This window comes from Lepus europaeus, chromosome 2, assembly GCF_033115175.1.
Source record: "Lepus europaeus isolate LE1 chromosome 2, mLepTim1.pri, whole genome shotgun sequence".
Taxonomy (NCBI): domain Eukaryota; kingdom Metazoa; phylum Chordata; class Mammalia; order Lagomorpha; family Leporidae; genus Lepus; species Lepus europaeus.
Window position 1 is genome coordinate 174,162,926 of NC_084828.1, and position 12,677 is coordinate 174,175,602.

The 12,677-nt window shown below is 65.2% G+C and overlaps 1 protein-coding gene across 4 annotated transcripts in view; it reads left to right on the forward strand.

Annotated features, from left to right (window-relative positions):
- The window catches only part of CTDSPL (CTD small phosphatase like), a 126,882-nt gene extending 121,074 nt beyond the window's left edge, over positions 1 to 5,808 (forward strand). For 2 of the 4 annotated variants that reach the window (XM_062216157.1, XM_062216166.1), the window contains 2 exons: positions 4,263 to 4,384; positions 5,352 to 5,808. In XM_062216157.1, coding sequence (XP_062072141.1) covers positions 4,263 to 4,384; positions 5,352 to 5,475 — 246 coding nt within the window. In that variant the 3' untranslated portion in view covers positions 5,476 to 5,808. Of the gene's footprint in view, positions 1 to 4,262 lie in introns of all 4 variants that reach the window. The other 2 variants (XM_062216173.1, XM_062216182.1) reach the window with 1 other exon arrangement.
- Positions 5,809 to 12,677: the final 6,869 nt, after the last annotated feature.

Consider the following 12,677-nt stretch of genomic DNA (forward strand, 5'->3'; position numbering starts at 1 on the left):
GCCTGCAGCAGCCAGGACTGGGCCAGGCCAAAGCCAGGAGCCAGGCACTCCAGTCCTGGTCTCCCCCAACCACCGGAGCCCTGGCCCGCCGCCCTGCGGATGCCCTCCACCAGGAAGCTGGGGTTCGGAGCAGAGCCGGCCTCCAGGGCGGGCACTCTGACACGGATGCAGGTGCCCGGGCGGCCACTCCAGAGCGCCCTGTTTGTGGAGCGCTGCCACGTCCCGGCTTCATCCCCAGGCTCATTGCTGTTGCTTTTCTTCTCTCGACGGTTTGAGTTTATTTGGGTTCTATGGCACGTGTGCCTGGTTCCAACACCAGAACCGTCGATGGAGAGGGCGGGCATGTAGCGTAGCAGTTGAGACACCGCTCGGGACCCCTGAGCCCACATTGGCTGGGTTCCGGTTCCAGCTCCACTCCCCATTCCAGTTTGCTGTGATTGTTCCCCCGGGAGGCAGCAGGTGGGTCCCTGCCAGCCGTGTGGGAGGCCCAGTGGAGCTCCAGCTCCTGGCGTTGGCCTGGCCCGGCCCAGCTATTACAGGCATTTGGGCTATGAACCAGCAGGTGGGCGACCTGCCTCTCTGCCCTTAGGTGGGTAGGTAGGTAGGTAGATATAAATAAATGACTGACAGTGACGATAAAGTTAGAGGCCTCTGTCTCCCTTTCCCCTAAGCATGGACCTTTTATAAATTATTCTGCCAGTGTTGGTCAGAACTACATGACTAGATTTGCATGTCGCTCGGTTGTCTGTACATCTGTTGAAAGGGCCTTTCATGGTTTCCTCAAACTCCTCTGTAGCTCGCTTCTCTCTGCACTCCTGGCTGCCCATGACCACCGTCCTCCCACCCCGACTCCCCCCCCAAAGCTAAGGGAGGGTCCCGTGGATGCCCTGGCTGTCCCCATGACCGCCGTCCCCCCCAAAGCTAAGGGAGGGTCCCGTGGATGCCCTGGCTGCCCCCATGACCACCGTCCCCCCCAAAGCTAAGGGAGGGTCCCGTGGATGCCCTGGCTGTCCCCATGACCACCGTCCCCCCCCCCAAAGCTAAGGGAGGGTCCCGTGGATGCCCTGGCTGCCCCCATGACCACCGTCCCCCCCAAAGCTAAGGGAGGGTCCCGTGGATGCCCTGGCTGCCCCCATGACCACCGTCCCCCCAAAGCTAAGGGAGGGTCCCGTGGATGCCCTGGCTGCCCCCATGACCGCTGTCCCCCCCCCAAAGCTAAGGGAGTGTCCCGTGGATGCCCTGGCTGCCCCCATGACCACCGTCCCCCCCCCCAAAGCTAAGGGAGGGTCCCGTGGATGCCCTGGCTGCCCCCATGACCACCGTCCCCCCCAAAGCTAAGGGAGGGTCCCGTGGATGCCCTGGCTGCCCCCATGACCACCGTCCCCCCAAAGCTAAGGGAGGGTCCCGTGGATGCCCTGGCTGCCCCCATGACCGCTGTCCCCCCCCCAAAGCTAAGGGAGTGTCCCGTGGATGCCCTGGCTGCCCCCATGACCACCGTCCCCCCCCCCAAAGCTAAGGGAGGGTCCCGTGGATGCCCTGGCTGCCCCCATGACCGCCGTCCCCCCAAAGCTAAGGGAGGGTCCCGTGGATGCCCTGGCTGTCCCCATGACCACCGTCCCCCCCCAAAGCTAAGGGAGGGTCCCGTGGATGCCCTGGCTGCCCCCATGACCGCCGTCCCCCCCCCAAAGCTAAGGGAGGGTCCCGTGGATGCCCTAGCTGCCCCCATGACCACCGTCCTCCCCCAAAGCTAAGGGAGGGTCCCGTAGATGCCCTGGCTGCCCCTATGACCGCCGTCACCCCCAAAGCTAAGGGAGGGTCCCGTGGATGCCCTGGCTGCCCCCATGACCGCCGTCCCCCCCCCAAAGCTAAGGGAGGGTCCCGTGGATGCCCTGGCTGTCCCCATGACCACCGTCCCCCCCAAAGCTAAGGGAGGGTCCCGTGGATGCCCTGGCTGCCCCCATGACCACCATCCCCCCCCAAAGCTAAGGGAGGGTCCCGTGGATGCCCTGGCTGCCCCCATGACCGCTGTCCCCCCCCCAAAGCTAAGGGAGGGTCCCATGGATGCCCTGGCTGCCCCCATGACCGCCATCCCCCCCAAAGCCAAGGGTGGGTCCCGTGGATGCCCTGGCTGTCCCCATGACCGCCGTCCCCCCCAAAGCTAAGGGAGGGTCCCCTGGATGCCCTGGCTGCCCCCATGACCGCCATCCTCCCACCCCGACTCCCCCTACCCAAAGCTAAGGGAGGGTCCCGTGGATGCCCTGGCTGCCCCCATGACCGCTGTCCCCCCCAAAGCTAAGGGAGGGTCCCGTGGATGCCCTGGCTGCCCCCATGACCGCCGTCCCCCCCAAATCTAAGGGAGGGTCCCGTGGATGCCCTGGCTGCCCCCATGACCGCTGTCCCCCCCAAAGCTAAGGGAGGGTCCCGTGGATGCCCTGGCTGCCCCCATGACCGCTGTCCCCCCCCAAAGCTAAGGGAGTGTCCCGTGGATGCCCTGGCTGCCCCCATGACCACCGTCCCCCCCCCAAAGCTAAAGGAGGGTCCCGTGGATGCCCTGGCTGCCCCCATGACCGCCGTCCCCCCAAAGCTAAGGGAGGGTCCCGTGGATGCCCTGGCTGCCCCTATGACCGCCGTCACCCCCAAAGCTAAGGGAGGGTCCCGTGGATGCCCTGGCTGCCCCCATGACCGCCGTCCCCCCCCAAAGCTAAGGGAGGGTCCCATGGATGCCCTGGCTGCCCCCATGACCAACGTCCCCCCCCAAAGCTAAGGGAGGGTCCCGTGGATGCCCTGGCTGCCCCCATGACCACCATCCCCCCCCAAAGATAAGGGAGGGTCCCGTGGATGCCCTGGCTGCCCCCATGACCGCCGTCCCCCCCCAAAGCTAAGGGAGGGTCCCGTGGATGCCCTGGCTGCCCCCATGACCAACGTCCCCCCCAAAGCTAAGGGAGGGTCCCGTGGATGCCCTGGCTGCCCCCATGACCGCCGTCCCCCCCCCAAAGCTAAGGGAGGGTCCCGTGGATGCCCTGGCTGCCCCCATGACCAACGTCCCCCCCAAAGCTAAGGGAGGGTCCCGTGGATGCCCTGGCTGCCCCCATGACCGCTGTCCCCCCCCAAAGCTAAGGGAGGGTCCCGTGGATGCCCTGGCTGTCCCCATGACCGCCGTCCCCCCCCAAAGCTAAGGGAGGGTCCCGTGGATGCCCTGGCTGCCCCCATGACCAACGTCCCCCCCAAAGCTAAGGGAGGGTCCCGTGGATGCCCTGGCTGCCCCCATGACCGCTGTCCCCCCCCAAAGCTAAGGGAGGGTCCCGTGGATGCCCTGGCTGCCCCCATGACCGCCGTCCCCCCCAAAGCTAAGGAAGGGTCCCGTGGATGCCCTAACTGCCCCCATGACCAACGTCCCCCCCAAAGCTAAGGGAGGGTCCCGTGGATGCCCTGGCTGCCCCCATGACCGCCGTCCCCCCCAAAGCTAAGGGAGGGTCCCCTGGATGCCCTTGCTGCCCCCATGACCGCCGTCCCCCCCCCAAAGCTAAGGGAGGGTCCCGTGGATGCCCTGGCTGCCCCATGACCACCGTCCCCCCCCAAAGCTAAGGGAGGGTCCCGTGGATGCCCTGGCTGCCCCCATGACCACCGTCCTCCCACCCCACTCCCCCCCCCAAAGCTAAGGGAGGGTCCCCTGGATGCCCTGGCTGTCCCCATGACCACCGTCCCCCCCCCCAAAGCTAAGGGAGGGTCCCGTGAATGCCCTGGCTGCCCCCATGACCGCTGTCCCCCCCCCCCAAAGCTAAGGGAGGGTCCCGTGGATGCCCTGGCTGCCCCCATGATCACCGTCCTCCCACCCCACTCCCCCCCCCCAAAGCTAAGGGAGGGTCCCGTGGATGCCCTGGCCGCAGAAGCCCTGAGAGCTCAGGCTGTGCTTTTCACTGGACGCCGCTGAGCATGGGAGGGAATTCTCAGCTCTGTGCCCTGCAGCTTGCACGGTGACCCGAGTGTCGCCCCGGCCCCGGCCCCCACCCCAGGCCCCAGGCCCATGTGCAACCTTAGCTCCCAGTGCTCTGGGATGCAGGGACCTGGGGCCTTTGAAACCGGCAGGAGGCAGAGCGCACCCTCAAACATCCCGGGCCCTGCCTGCCCGAGCCGCCTCCCAGCCGCGGGATCAGGCCGGGCTGCGGGTGACGCCGAGGACGTCCGCCCAGCAGCCTCCTCCCGCGGGGCGTGCTCCCGGAGGGCAGACACGGCCACTGCCTCCTGCACATCCTGTCTTGCAGGTGCCCGTGCAGTCCTGGTTCGATGACATGACGGACACCGAGCTGCTGGACCTCATCCCGTTCTTCGAGGGCCTGAGCCGGGAGGACGACGTGTACAGCATGCTGCACAGACTCTGCAGCAGGTAGCCCCGGCCCCGGGCCCGCCGGCCTCTGCACCCAGGATGCTCCGCGCTCCAGACCACGGCTCAAAGTGGCCATGCCTACCTGTCTGGTTTTTTTCTTTTCTTTTTTTTTTTTTTTTTTTAAGAACAGAAACAACTATTTTAAAAAAAACTCTTTTAACAGATTTCATAAAGGAACATGCATTTTACTGGATTTGCTTTTTCTTAAAACATACCAAAAAGGGAAAAAAAATGGAAGAAAAAAAAAAGCTTGCTCCCTCTCTCGGACTTCCTTTGAGCTGTTTCCCCTCCAGCCGCCAGCCCAGCCCCGTCCGCCCGGCTCGAAGCAGCCGCCCGACCAGATCTCTCCTACAGGATGAAGTGCCTTTTTGAATGTTATTTTAAGCTGAGAGTTGATTTTTCTACACAACGTGTTTCCAGATATCTTTTAGTCTTTTATTGTCTCAGAGACTCTAAGATGAAAATGACAATTTTCTAGAACCTGGTGGAGAGTGTGCATGTGTGTGAGTGTGTGTGCGTGTGTGTGCGTGTGCGTGTGTGTGCATGTGTCACGGGCTGGGGCGGGGCAGGCGAGGAAGGGGGGAGTCACAGGAGCCTGCCTCCCCCAGCCGCGACTCTGCCGGGACAGCGTGTGGCATGCGGCAGGCCGTGGCGCCCGCAGGCATGCTGTGGCTGCGTCTCGTCCCCGCTCATGCTGACTCCGTGTGCAATGTCCCGCGGCTGTGTGGCTCGCACTTCAGGAAACAGGAGACGCTGCCCGCCATCATCTGCGACGGTGACACGTGTGCCCGGAGGTCGCGTTTGCCCTTGACAAGCGCCATCCTGTCACTTCTGCTTCCACACCACTGCCATAGACCGTCTGTCGTTGTCGTTGGTAGAGCAGTTACAACAAACCCACAAGCCCTGGGATGGATTAACAAAAAGAAAAAAACTGTATTGATTTTTTAAATCTTTCCTTTCCAAAAAGCTGGACACACGGAGCTGTCTGGGGACTCTTTGCTGCTACCGCGCTGCCACCAAATGGAACTGACCAGCGGCTGTCACACTGTTCTTTGCCACTGTGCCTACGCTCGGAACACGCTCACTGCTAAGCTGCGGGTTGGACAGGGTCGGAAGCAGGATCCCCCGCCAGCGCAGACCGCGCCAGCCCTGTCCCTTCGCTGGCACTGGCCACCGGCAGTGCACACAGGTACAATGGCAAAAGGGCCAGCGCCCCACACAGATGTGGCTCTCACTTTAGGCTGCCGTCGACAGCAGATCCCGTGAGAGGCTGGCCTGGTCTCTTGAGACCTGGGGCCCAAGTGCACCTTCAGGTCCCCTCCCCGAAGCACAGCCTGCCGCTGAGCCAGGCCCGGGGTGGGGCAGAGGCCCCTGCCACTGAGCTGGGCCCGGAGAGGCCTGGCCCGGGAAGGCCCAGCCCAGGGAGGCCAGGCCCGGCGGGGGGGGCGGAGGCCCCTACCGCTGAGCTGGGCCCGGAGAGGCCTGGCCCGGGAAGGCCCAGCCCAGGGAGGCCAGGCCCGGGGTGGGGCGGAGGTCCCTGCCGCTGAGCTGGGGCCCTCTGGGCAGCCTGGGCCGGGGAGGCTTGGCCCGGGGTGGGTGTTTAAGCCCAGGGAGGCCAGGCCCGGGGGGGGGGGGGGGTGGAGGTCCCTGCCGCTGAGCCGGGGCCCTCTGGGCAGCCTGGGCCGGGGAGGCTTGGCCCGGGGTGGGTGTTTAAGCAGCACCATGTGGCTTGTTGACAAGTCTGAAGTACTGCTCTTGGAGATCATTTTGAAAAAGAACCTGTGGTGTTGGCACCACTGCCTTTGTCCTCTGTGGCCTGGGCCTCGGCCCCTGGCATGGAGGAGACTGGAACCAGGGGTCCCAGAGTGGAGAGCCCCCGCTCACCACGTACCAGAGCCAGCGGCCAGACACGTCCTCCGACAGCAGCCGGGTCTGCGGGCAGCCGTGCCCTCAGCGAAGTTCTGTATTCAGAGGGCAAGCAGGTGGCCCGGCGTTGAGTGTCCCACGCCCAGCCATCCGCGTGCCCCGCACAGGGCGTCCCCGCAGAAGGTGGGCGGCGTGCCACAGACCTTCATTCGGAACTCCAGTCCTTCAGCGACCCCATGCCTTAAATGTCCCGCACGTCGCGGTGTGTCGCCGTCCACGTGGAAGCAGGCCGGGCCGGAGCCTTTACCCCTCACCTGCACCCCTGCTCGCTTGGCTCCCCAGGGCCTCTTTTGGAAGAGGGGGTGGGAGGGTCCTTCAGGGAAAGCGAGCCTGGGAGGAGAGCTCTGCTGGGGCGGGTGGAGTGAAGGCGCCTGGCAGGCCTGGGCCAGGCCCTGTGCTGGCCATAACCCCACTCCTGGGCTGCCCCGAGCCAGGGCGGAGCTGTCGGGAGCAGGGGCAGCCAGAGTCTTAGGAGAGCCAGCCGAGCCGCTGAGGCTTCTGGATCTGGGCACCTTATTCGACCACACTCCAAAATTCCGTTTTTCTTTCCACCCTTGATTCTGCTTTGTGTATATAATCAAGATATCGATATATTTTTTAATCGCCAAGCTGTCAATGAAGCAATAGAATTGTCACATGAGGCCAAGAAATGAGGTGAATGTTTGGGGTTTATGTTTTTTATGGTCAATACGGGTATTATCGTTTAATTAGTAACCTTTTATTAAATTATGGGCTTTCAAACCTAAGGGGACCTGTTAGCTCCTTCTCTGTGCCATATACTCCCCATGTTACCAAAAGACACCCAGCTCATTAGCCAGAGGGAAGCCGACCTCGCCCTGAGCACCAGGGTCCTTGGGAGCCAGGTGAGAGTGCGGTCCCTGGACGCGGGTTTCTGACCCTGAGACCGGGACCGGACGCCTCGGGTTCACGGCCACAGCCACGGTGACGCACGACGCTCCCGCTGTGGTCACGCCCTGTCTTCCACCCCCTCTGAACTCTCCGTCCTTCTTCTTCTCGCACGGTAGCTGTTTGTCGACAGCACATCTGTACTCGGAGAAGGAACGCCACCCGTCCCGGGCGACAGACAGACGGGGTGGGCAGGCTCCTTCGATGAGGTGGCCTTGGGGACCTGAGGGTGCCCTCGTGACACCGCGTGCGTGTGGACCTCCAGTGTGCGGGGGGAGTCGCCTGTGACCTGGGGATGCTGTACAACCCTGCGTTTCCAAGATGGTGAAGTCCAGACCCCCGCAGGCCTGTGCTCAAACACTCGTGACGTCCACGCCGGGGTTCAGCGAGAGTGGACGGCACAGGCTCGCGGGGCCCTGGGCAGAGCCGGCCGGCCGCCTCTGTCCCACCCGACTGCACACCGCTCTCGCCTGTTCCCGGTCCACACAGGCAGTGGCAGCTGTGGGGGTGGGGCTGGGTGGGGGAGGGAGAAGCTCCTGCTGGACACGGGAATTCTAAACCCGCACGGGCTGGGAAAGGCCACGTCCCCAGGGCGAGTGTTGTCCATCGAGGTTTGCGATGGTTTCCTTCCTGCCAAAAATAAACCTGTGAAACTGCTCTGTCTCGCGCATGAACTGCTTCCCTGGCGCCGCCCCCCCCCCCCCCAGCCCCCGCGAGCCTTGAGCCCTGTGCCAGCACCTTGGTCCCCTGGCGTCCCCACTAGAGCTGGGGCCGATGGAGTCGGGCTGCAGACCCCGGCCCCTGGGGAGGCCCAGAGACCGTTCTGCCCATCAGCCCCCAGCTTGCTCTTCCTGGACAGCAGCAATGGGCTTCCAGTGGCAGCTGGAGAGACCCGTTGTGCCAACCCCACCGCAGGACCACTGGCACCACGGGTGGCACCTCGAGCGTCGGCCACTGCGCAGGAGCCAGGGTGCTGTGGGCGATGCGTGGCAAGGAATCCCAAGGTAAGGCACTGCCAGGAACACCCTGTAGGCCGTGCCCTGGGCCCAGCAACTCCCCCCCACCCCCGGCACCAGCTAGGGACTCCTGGCAGCAGTGACACCACCCTCACAGCGACACCAATCCCGATAGCAAGGTGCACCGGTGCCCACGATTCGGCAGACGGGCCTTCTCTCCAAGCCCGTGGGGCCAGCTGCACTCTGCCCATCACGGGACCCGCGCCCCCGCCAGGCCTGCACCTTCGACCCAAACCGCGCGTGACACAGCGTGGGTTTCAGCCGAGGAGCCTTCCTACCTAGACACGGCCACCAGCCCCTGCGTGCCCGCCCGTCCCCGAGGGAAGGCGTGGCAGCCCCCTCCCTGCTCGGCCCTTCTCTGTCCATTCTTCACGGCTCCCTCGGCCTCCTCGCGTGCTGAAGTGTCCTGCTGACCGTCCACGCCCCCTGCGGGGCGCAGGCCATCGGGAGGACACTTGGGACTCAGGCGTGCGGAGGTTCCCCTCCCCGTGCTTTCGAGTTGGCACAGGTCCCACTGTCTGCGGGACGGCACCAAGGCGTGGGCAGGAGGCCGTGGCTGGGGAAGGGCAGCTCCCGGGACACCGCGGGTAGAGGTAGAGGCACACTGCGGGCTTGTGGCAGAACCCTCAGAGCAGCCTGGCGTAAAATCCTCTGGTCTAGGGCTGGCTGGGGTCAGCAGGTGACGCCAGGCCCAGAGCCACCAGCCTGCCACTGAGGTGACCTGGACTCCGCTGTGTCCTGATGGCCAGGGCCACAGGGCCGAGCTGCAGCAGGCCAGGCAGGGCCAGCTCCTCCTCGGTGGAGGCGGGGCTTGTCATCAGGCTTGAGTGCTGCACCTGCGGCCATCAGAGGTGGCCCTGCAGGGGAGCCACTCCCAGACCTGCTCCTCCTATGGCCTAAATCCCAGGGCAGGACAGCGGCCAGAGTTCCGGCCTGGAGGTCTCCTACAGTAGGCCTGAATCAGCAACCTCCGCCCGCCCCTCCCACACCTGGGGGGGGGAGGGGGCAGTGCTCTGTACCTACCAGGAAGGGCTGGGCTCAGGCCATGAGCCTGGGGGCGGAGCCTGGAGGGGCGGGGCCAGCTCTGGGCGATTCCTTTGCTTGGGTCAATATTAGCCCAGTGGGCCAGGCCTGCAGAGATAACAAAGTGGCACTGAAGCCCTGGGAGCCTGTCCAGGAAGGGTGCCCAAGCCCGAGGAGGCCGAGGTCAGCGGATTAGGGGGTCTGGCCGGCATGGTGCTCATGAGGCAAGCTCGCTCAGGGTCCCTGGGAGGGAGGGTGGAGCCAGTGAGAGTCTGGAACCGGGCAGTGCCGTGATCCAAATGATGGCGAAATGCCAGGGTGAGGGCCTCCTCTGGTTTGTCAGTATCCTAGAGACAGAAACAGGATGGTGGCTGCCAGGGGCTCTGGGGGGAGGGGGTGGAGTGACCGTTTGATGAGCACAGAGGGTCAGCGGGTGAGTGCCCTGGGGCCCACAGAACAGCATGCTGGGAAATGGTGAAGACGGTGAATTTCAAGTACACATCATCAGAATAAAAAACGCTCAGAGCGGCGGCGGGGGGGGGGGGGTTGCTTTTGACTACTGTGGAAGGATGGACATTGGCGCCAGGGTGGCCGAAGACACAGAGGACACTTAGGCTGCCTCCTGGGGAGCGGCTGGCATGGTGGGGAGAGGGAGGGAGACCCCAGCGACTGGCTGGGTGTCCGCACGAGGAGACCGGTCACAGGCGTGGGGAGCCTTGTCTCTGCTTTGGAACATCGTCCACGGGCCATACAGGAAGATCGACTTAAACACCTGCTGCAGAATTACTGGATTTCCAAGCCGCTCGGCTTGTGGCTGCTGTGGTCAGGCCCAGACCCAGAGACCTCATGCGTGGGCCTGACGTGCCCCACCCCTGATGGAGGAAGGGGCCGGAGGCTGGGGAGGCAGTGGGGGCGCCACTACCTTTCCACGCAGGTGCAGCCTGGGGACTGGCCCTGGGGAAGAAACCAGAAAACAAAGGAGACAGGCGCAGCAAGAGGGAGGAAACAGTGACAGCACCGGCCCCCAGCTGTGGCCAGAGGGGGCGTCAGTGCCCGAGGAAGGTGTCATTGCCAGGTGGGACAAAGACCAATCCAAGGGGCCCAGGGCAAAGCTGGGCAGGAGTGAGGCCGTGGGATCCTGCTGGGCACAGGTGGAGCCAGACGCTCACTTCGTCACGGGAGACTCGAGGGGCACGTGCGACAGGCACCCATGGACAGAAGCCTGGGTCCTGCAGCGTTCCTGGAGCACCCACTCCTGGGACGGCCCCCCTGTGAGTGCAGACGGCACCGGGAGAAGGCTGCATGGCTGCCGGCAGGCTCAGCAGCGCCGCCCTCCTTGGCTGGGGCTGCGACTGTGGTCCAGGGCTGGGGAGGTTGTGCCCCTGCGGTTCCTGGAAGATTCTGTCGCCCCAGTCAGGTGGGAAAGAGGGCAGCCCAGAGTGAGGGGGAGGTGTCCTCCGCCCGGGGCTGGCCTCTCCCACGATGGTATCAGGGCTCCCCCAGGAGGGCCGGGCTGGACAGCGAGCCCAGATGGAGCGGGGTGGAGGGGACCGCAGAGCCCCAGAGGGAGCCCGGGTGCCCCCCACCTCCACAATGGCCGGCTGCCCCGGAGCCTGACCCCACTGTGGGAGCCTTGATCCCACTTCCTCCTCTAGTTTGCTGGGGCAGCCTTGCCCTGCGGTCCAGGGCAGATCCCCCATGGCCTCCGGGGAGGAAATTACAGTGTCCCCCCCACGCCCGCCTGCCCACTGGCCTCAGGGTCCACACGGCTGCTGGTACGCGAGGAGGGGGTCGAGCACAGTCCGCCAGGGTCCCCAGGCGGCAGTGACTCAGTCTGACAGCCCAGCCCGCAGTGGCACCGAGCGGTGGGCGTGTCCTGCACGGGCCAGGCTCCAGCTACCTGCAGGGGCCCGCGCCCACAGGCAGGTGCTACAGCCTTCCCGGCAGGTAGGCCTGGAGGGCGGGGGCTCGGGGCCCTGGGGGAGGGGAAGGGGTGGAGAGTGCGGCCGTGGAGCAGCGCAGCTGCAGAGCCGGGGGCAGCGAGCAGCCGGGCAGGTGGGCAGGTGGGAAGCCTGGGGCAGCCCAAGGGCGGGAGAGCGATAACCGGTGGGGGTGGGGGTGGGGGGGTCGCCAGCGTCCCCGGAGCTGCTGAGGCCACCCCTCCCTCTTCCGGTACATTGGGCAAAGGCACTTCTGGGCCCGCCCCTCGCGCAGGTACCAAGGAGGAAGGAAGGGCACACCTGGGAGGGGAGCTGGGGGAGAAAAGGACGGAGGGGGGGGGAGGCGTGGCGGCTGGGGGGTTGGTGTGCTGGGAGCCACTGCGCGCCCTGTGATGAGAAGGTATGGGGGGTGTGCCACCAGGAAACCCAAGGGCTCCTGGGGCAGCCTACAGCCCCGTGTGGGGGTCCCAGCTCCGGGAGGGAGGCCGCAGGAGGGAGAGCCCCAGAGCAGAGAGGAGCCGCCCACAGCTGGGGGGGGGGGGGGGGTGCGGCACTGCCTGGGAGAGGGAGGAGGTCCCCAGGGAGGCTTCGCCCGTTGTCCCAGACCCCAGCTGGGAGGCAGGCAGACACAGTGACTTGGGCATGGGTACCTGGGCTCTGGTGGCCTGAGAGTGTCTCCCCAGGCTGCACCCTCCAGCCCCCTGGGGAGCGATGCTGGCCCCTCCCATCTTGCTTGGGAAACCTGCCAAGTCCCAGCTTCCCGCCCCCCCACCCCGGGGCTCTGGCTGCCACTGTCCTGAGGCCAGCCAGTCGTCTGTCACCCAGTCACTGCTTTACTCCGTCCCACGCGCTGCATCTCACGGTGCCATCTGTCTGTCCCTTTGGTCACTGGCTGCTGCCACTGGACACTGCCTCGGCCTGTCCCTCCACAGCCTGCTGCAGGGTCAGTGTCGTGTGTCACCGTGGCTTGGGCGCCCTGTGTCACAGCCACTGTGTCTGTCAGCGTGGCACACTGACGGCCATAACCGCTGTGGCCGTGCCGTGGCACACTGACGGCCATAACCGCTGTAGCCGTGCCAGGTTAACCGCTGTAGCCGTGCCGTGGCACACTGACGGCCATAACCGCTGTGGCCGTGCCGTGGCACACTGACGGCCATAACCGCTGTGGCCGTGCCGTGGCACACTGACGGCCATAACCGCTGTAGCCGTGCCAGGTGCAGAAAGAGTGCCCCAGGAATCCCTCCTCCATTCGGAGCCCCGCAGTCCAGTCCTGGTGATGCTTCATTCAGTAGCTATTTGCCGAGGGTCCACCAAGCAAGGCAGCTGGGGCCCGGCCGTGGTGCAGGAAACCGGAGCCAACACACTCCACGGCTTTGGCTGGAGCTGGGAGGGCAGTGTCCTGTGAGGGACACAGCAGCCCCGCCCCATCCCCCCACTTCCGCGGTCACCTGGCCGGGCGCTGCTGCTGTGTACTGTGAGCTC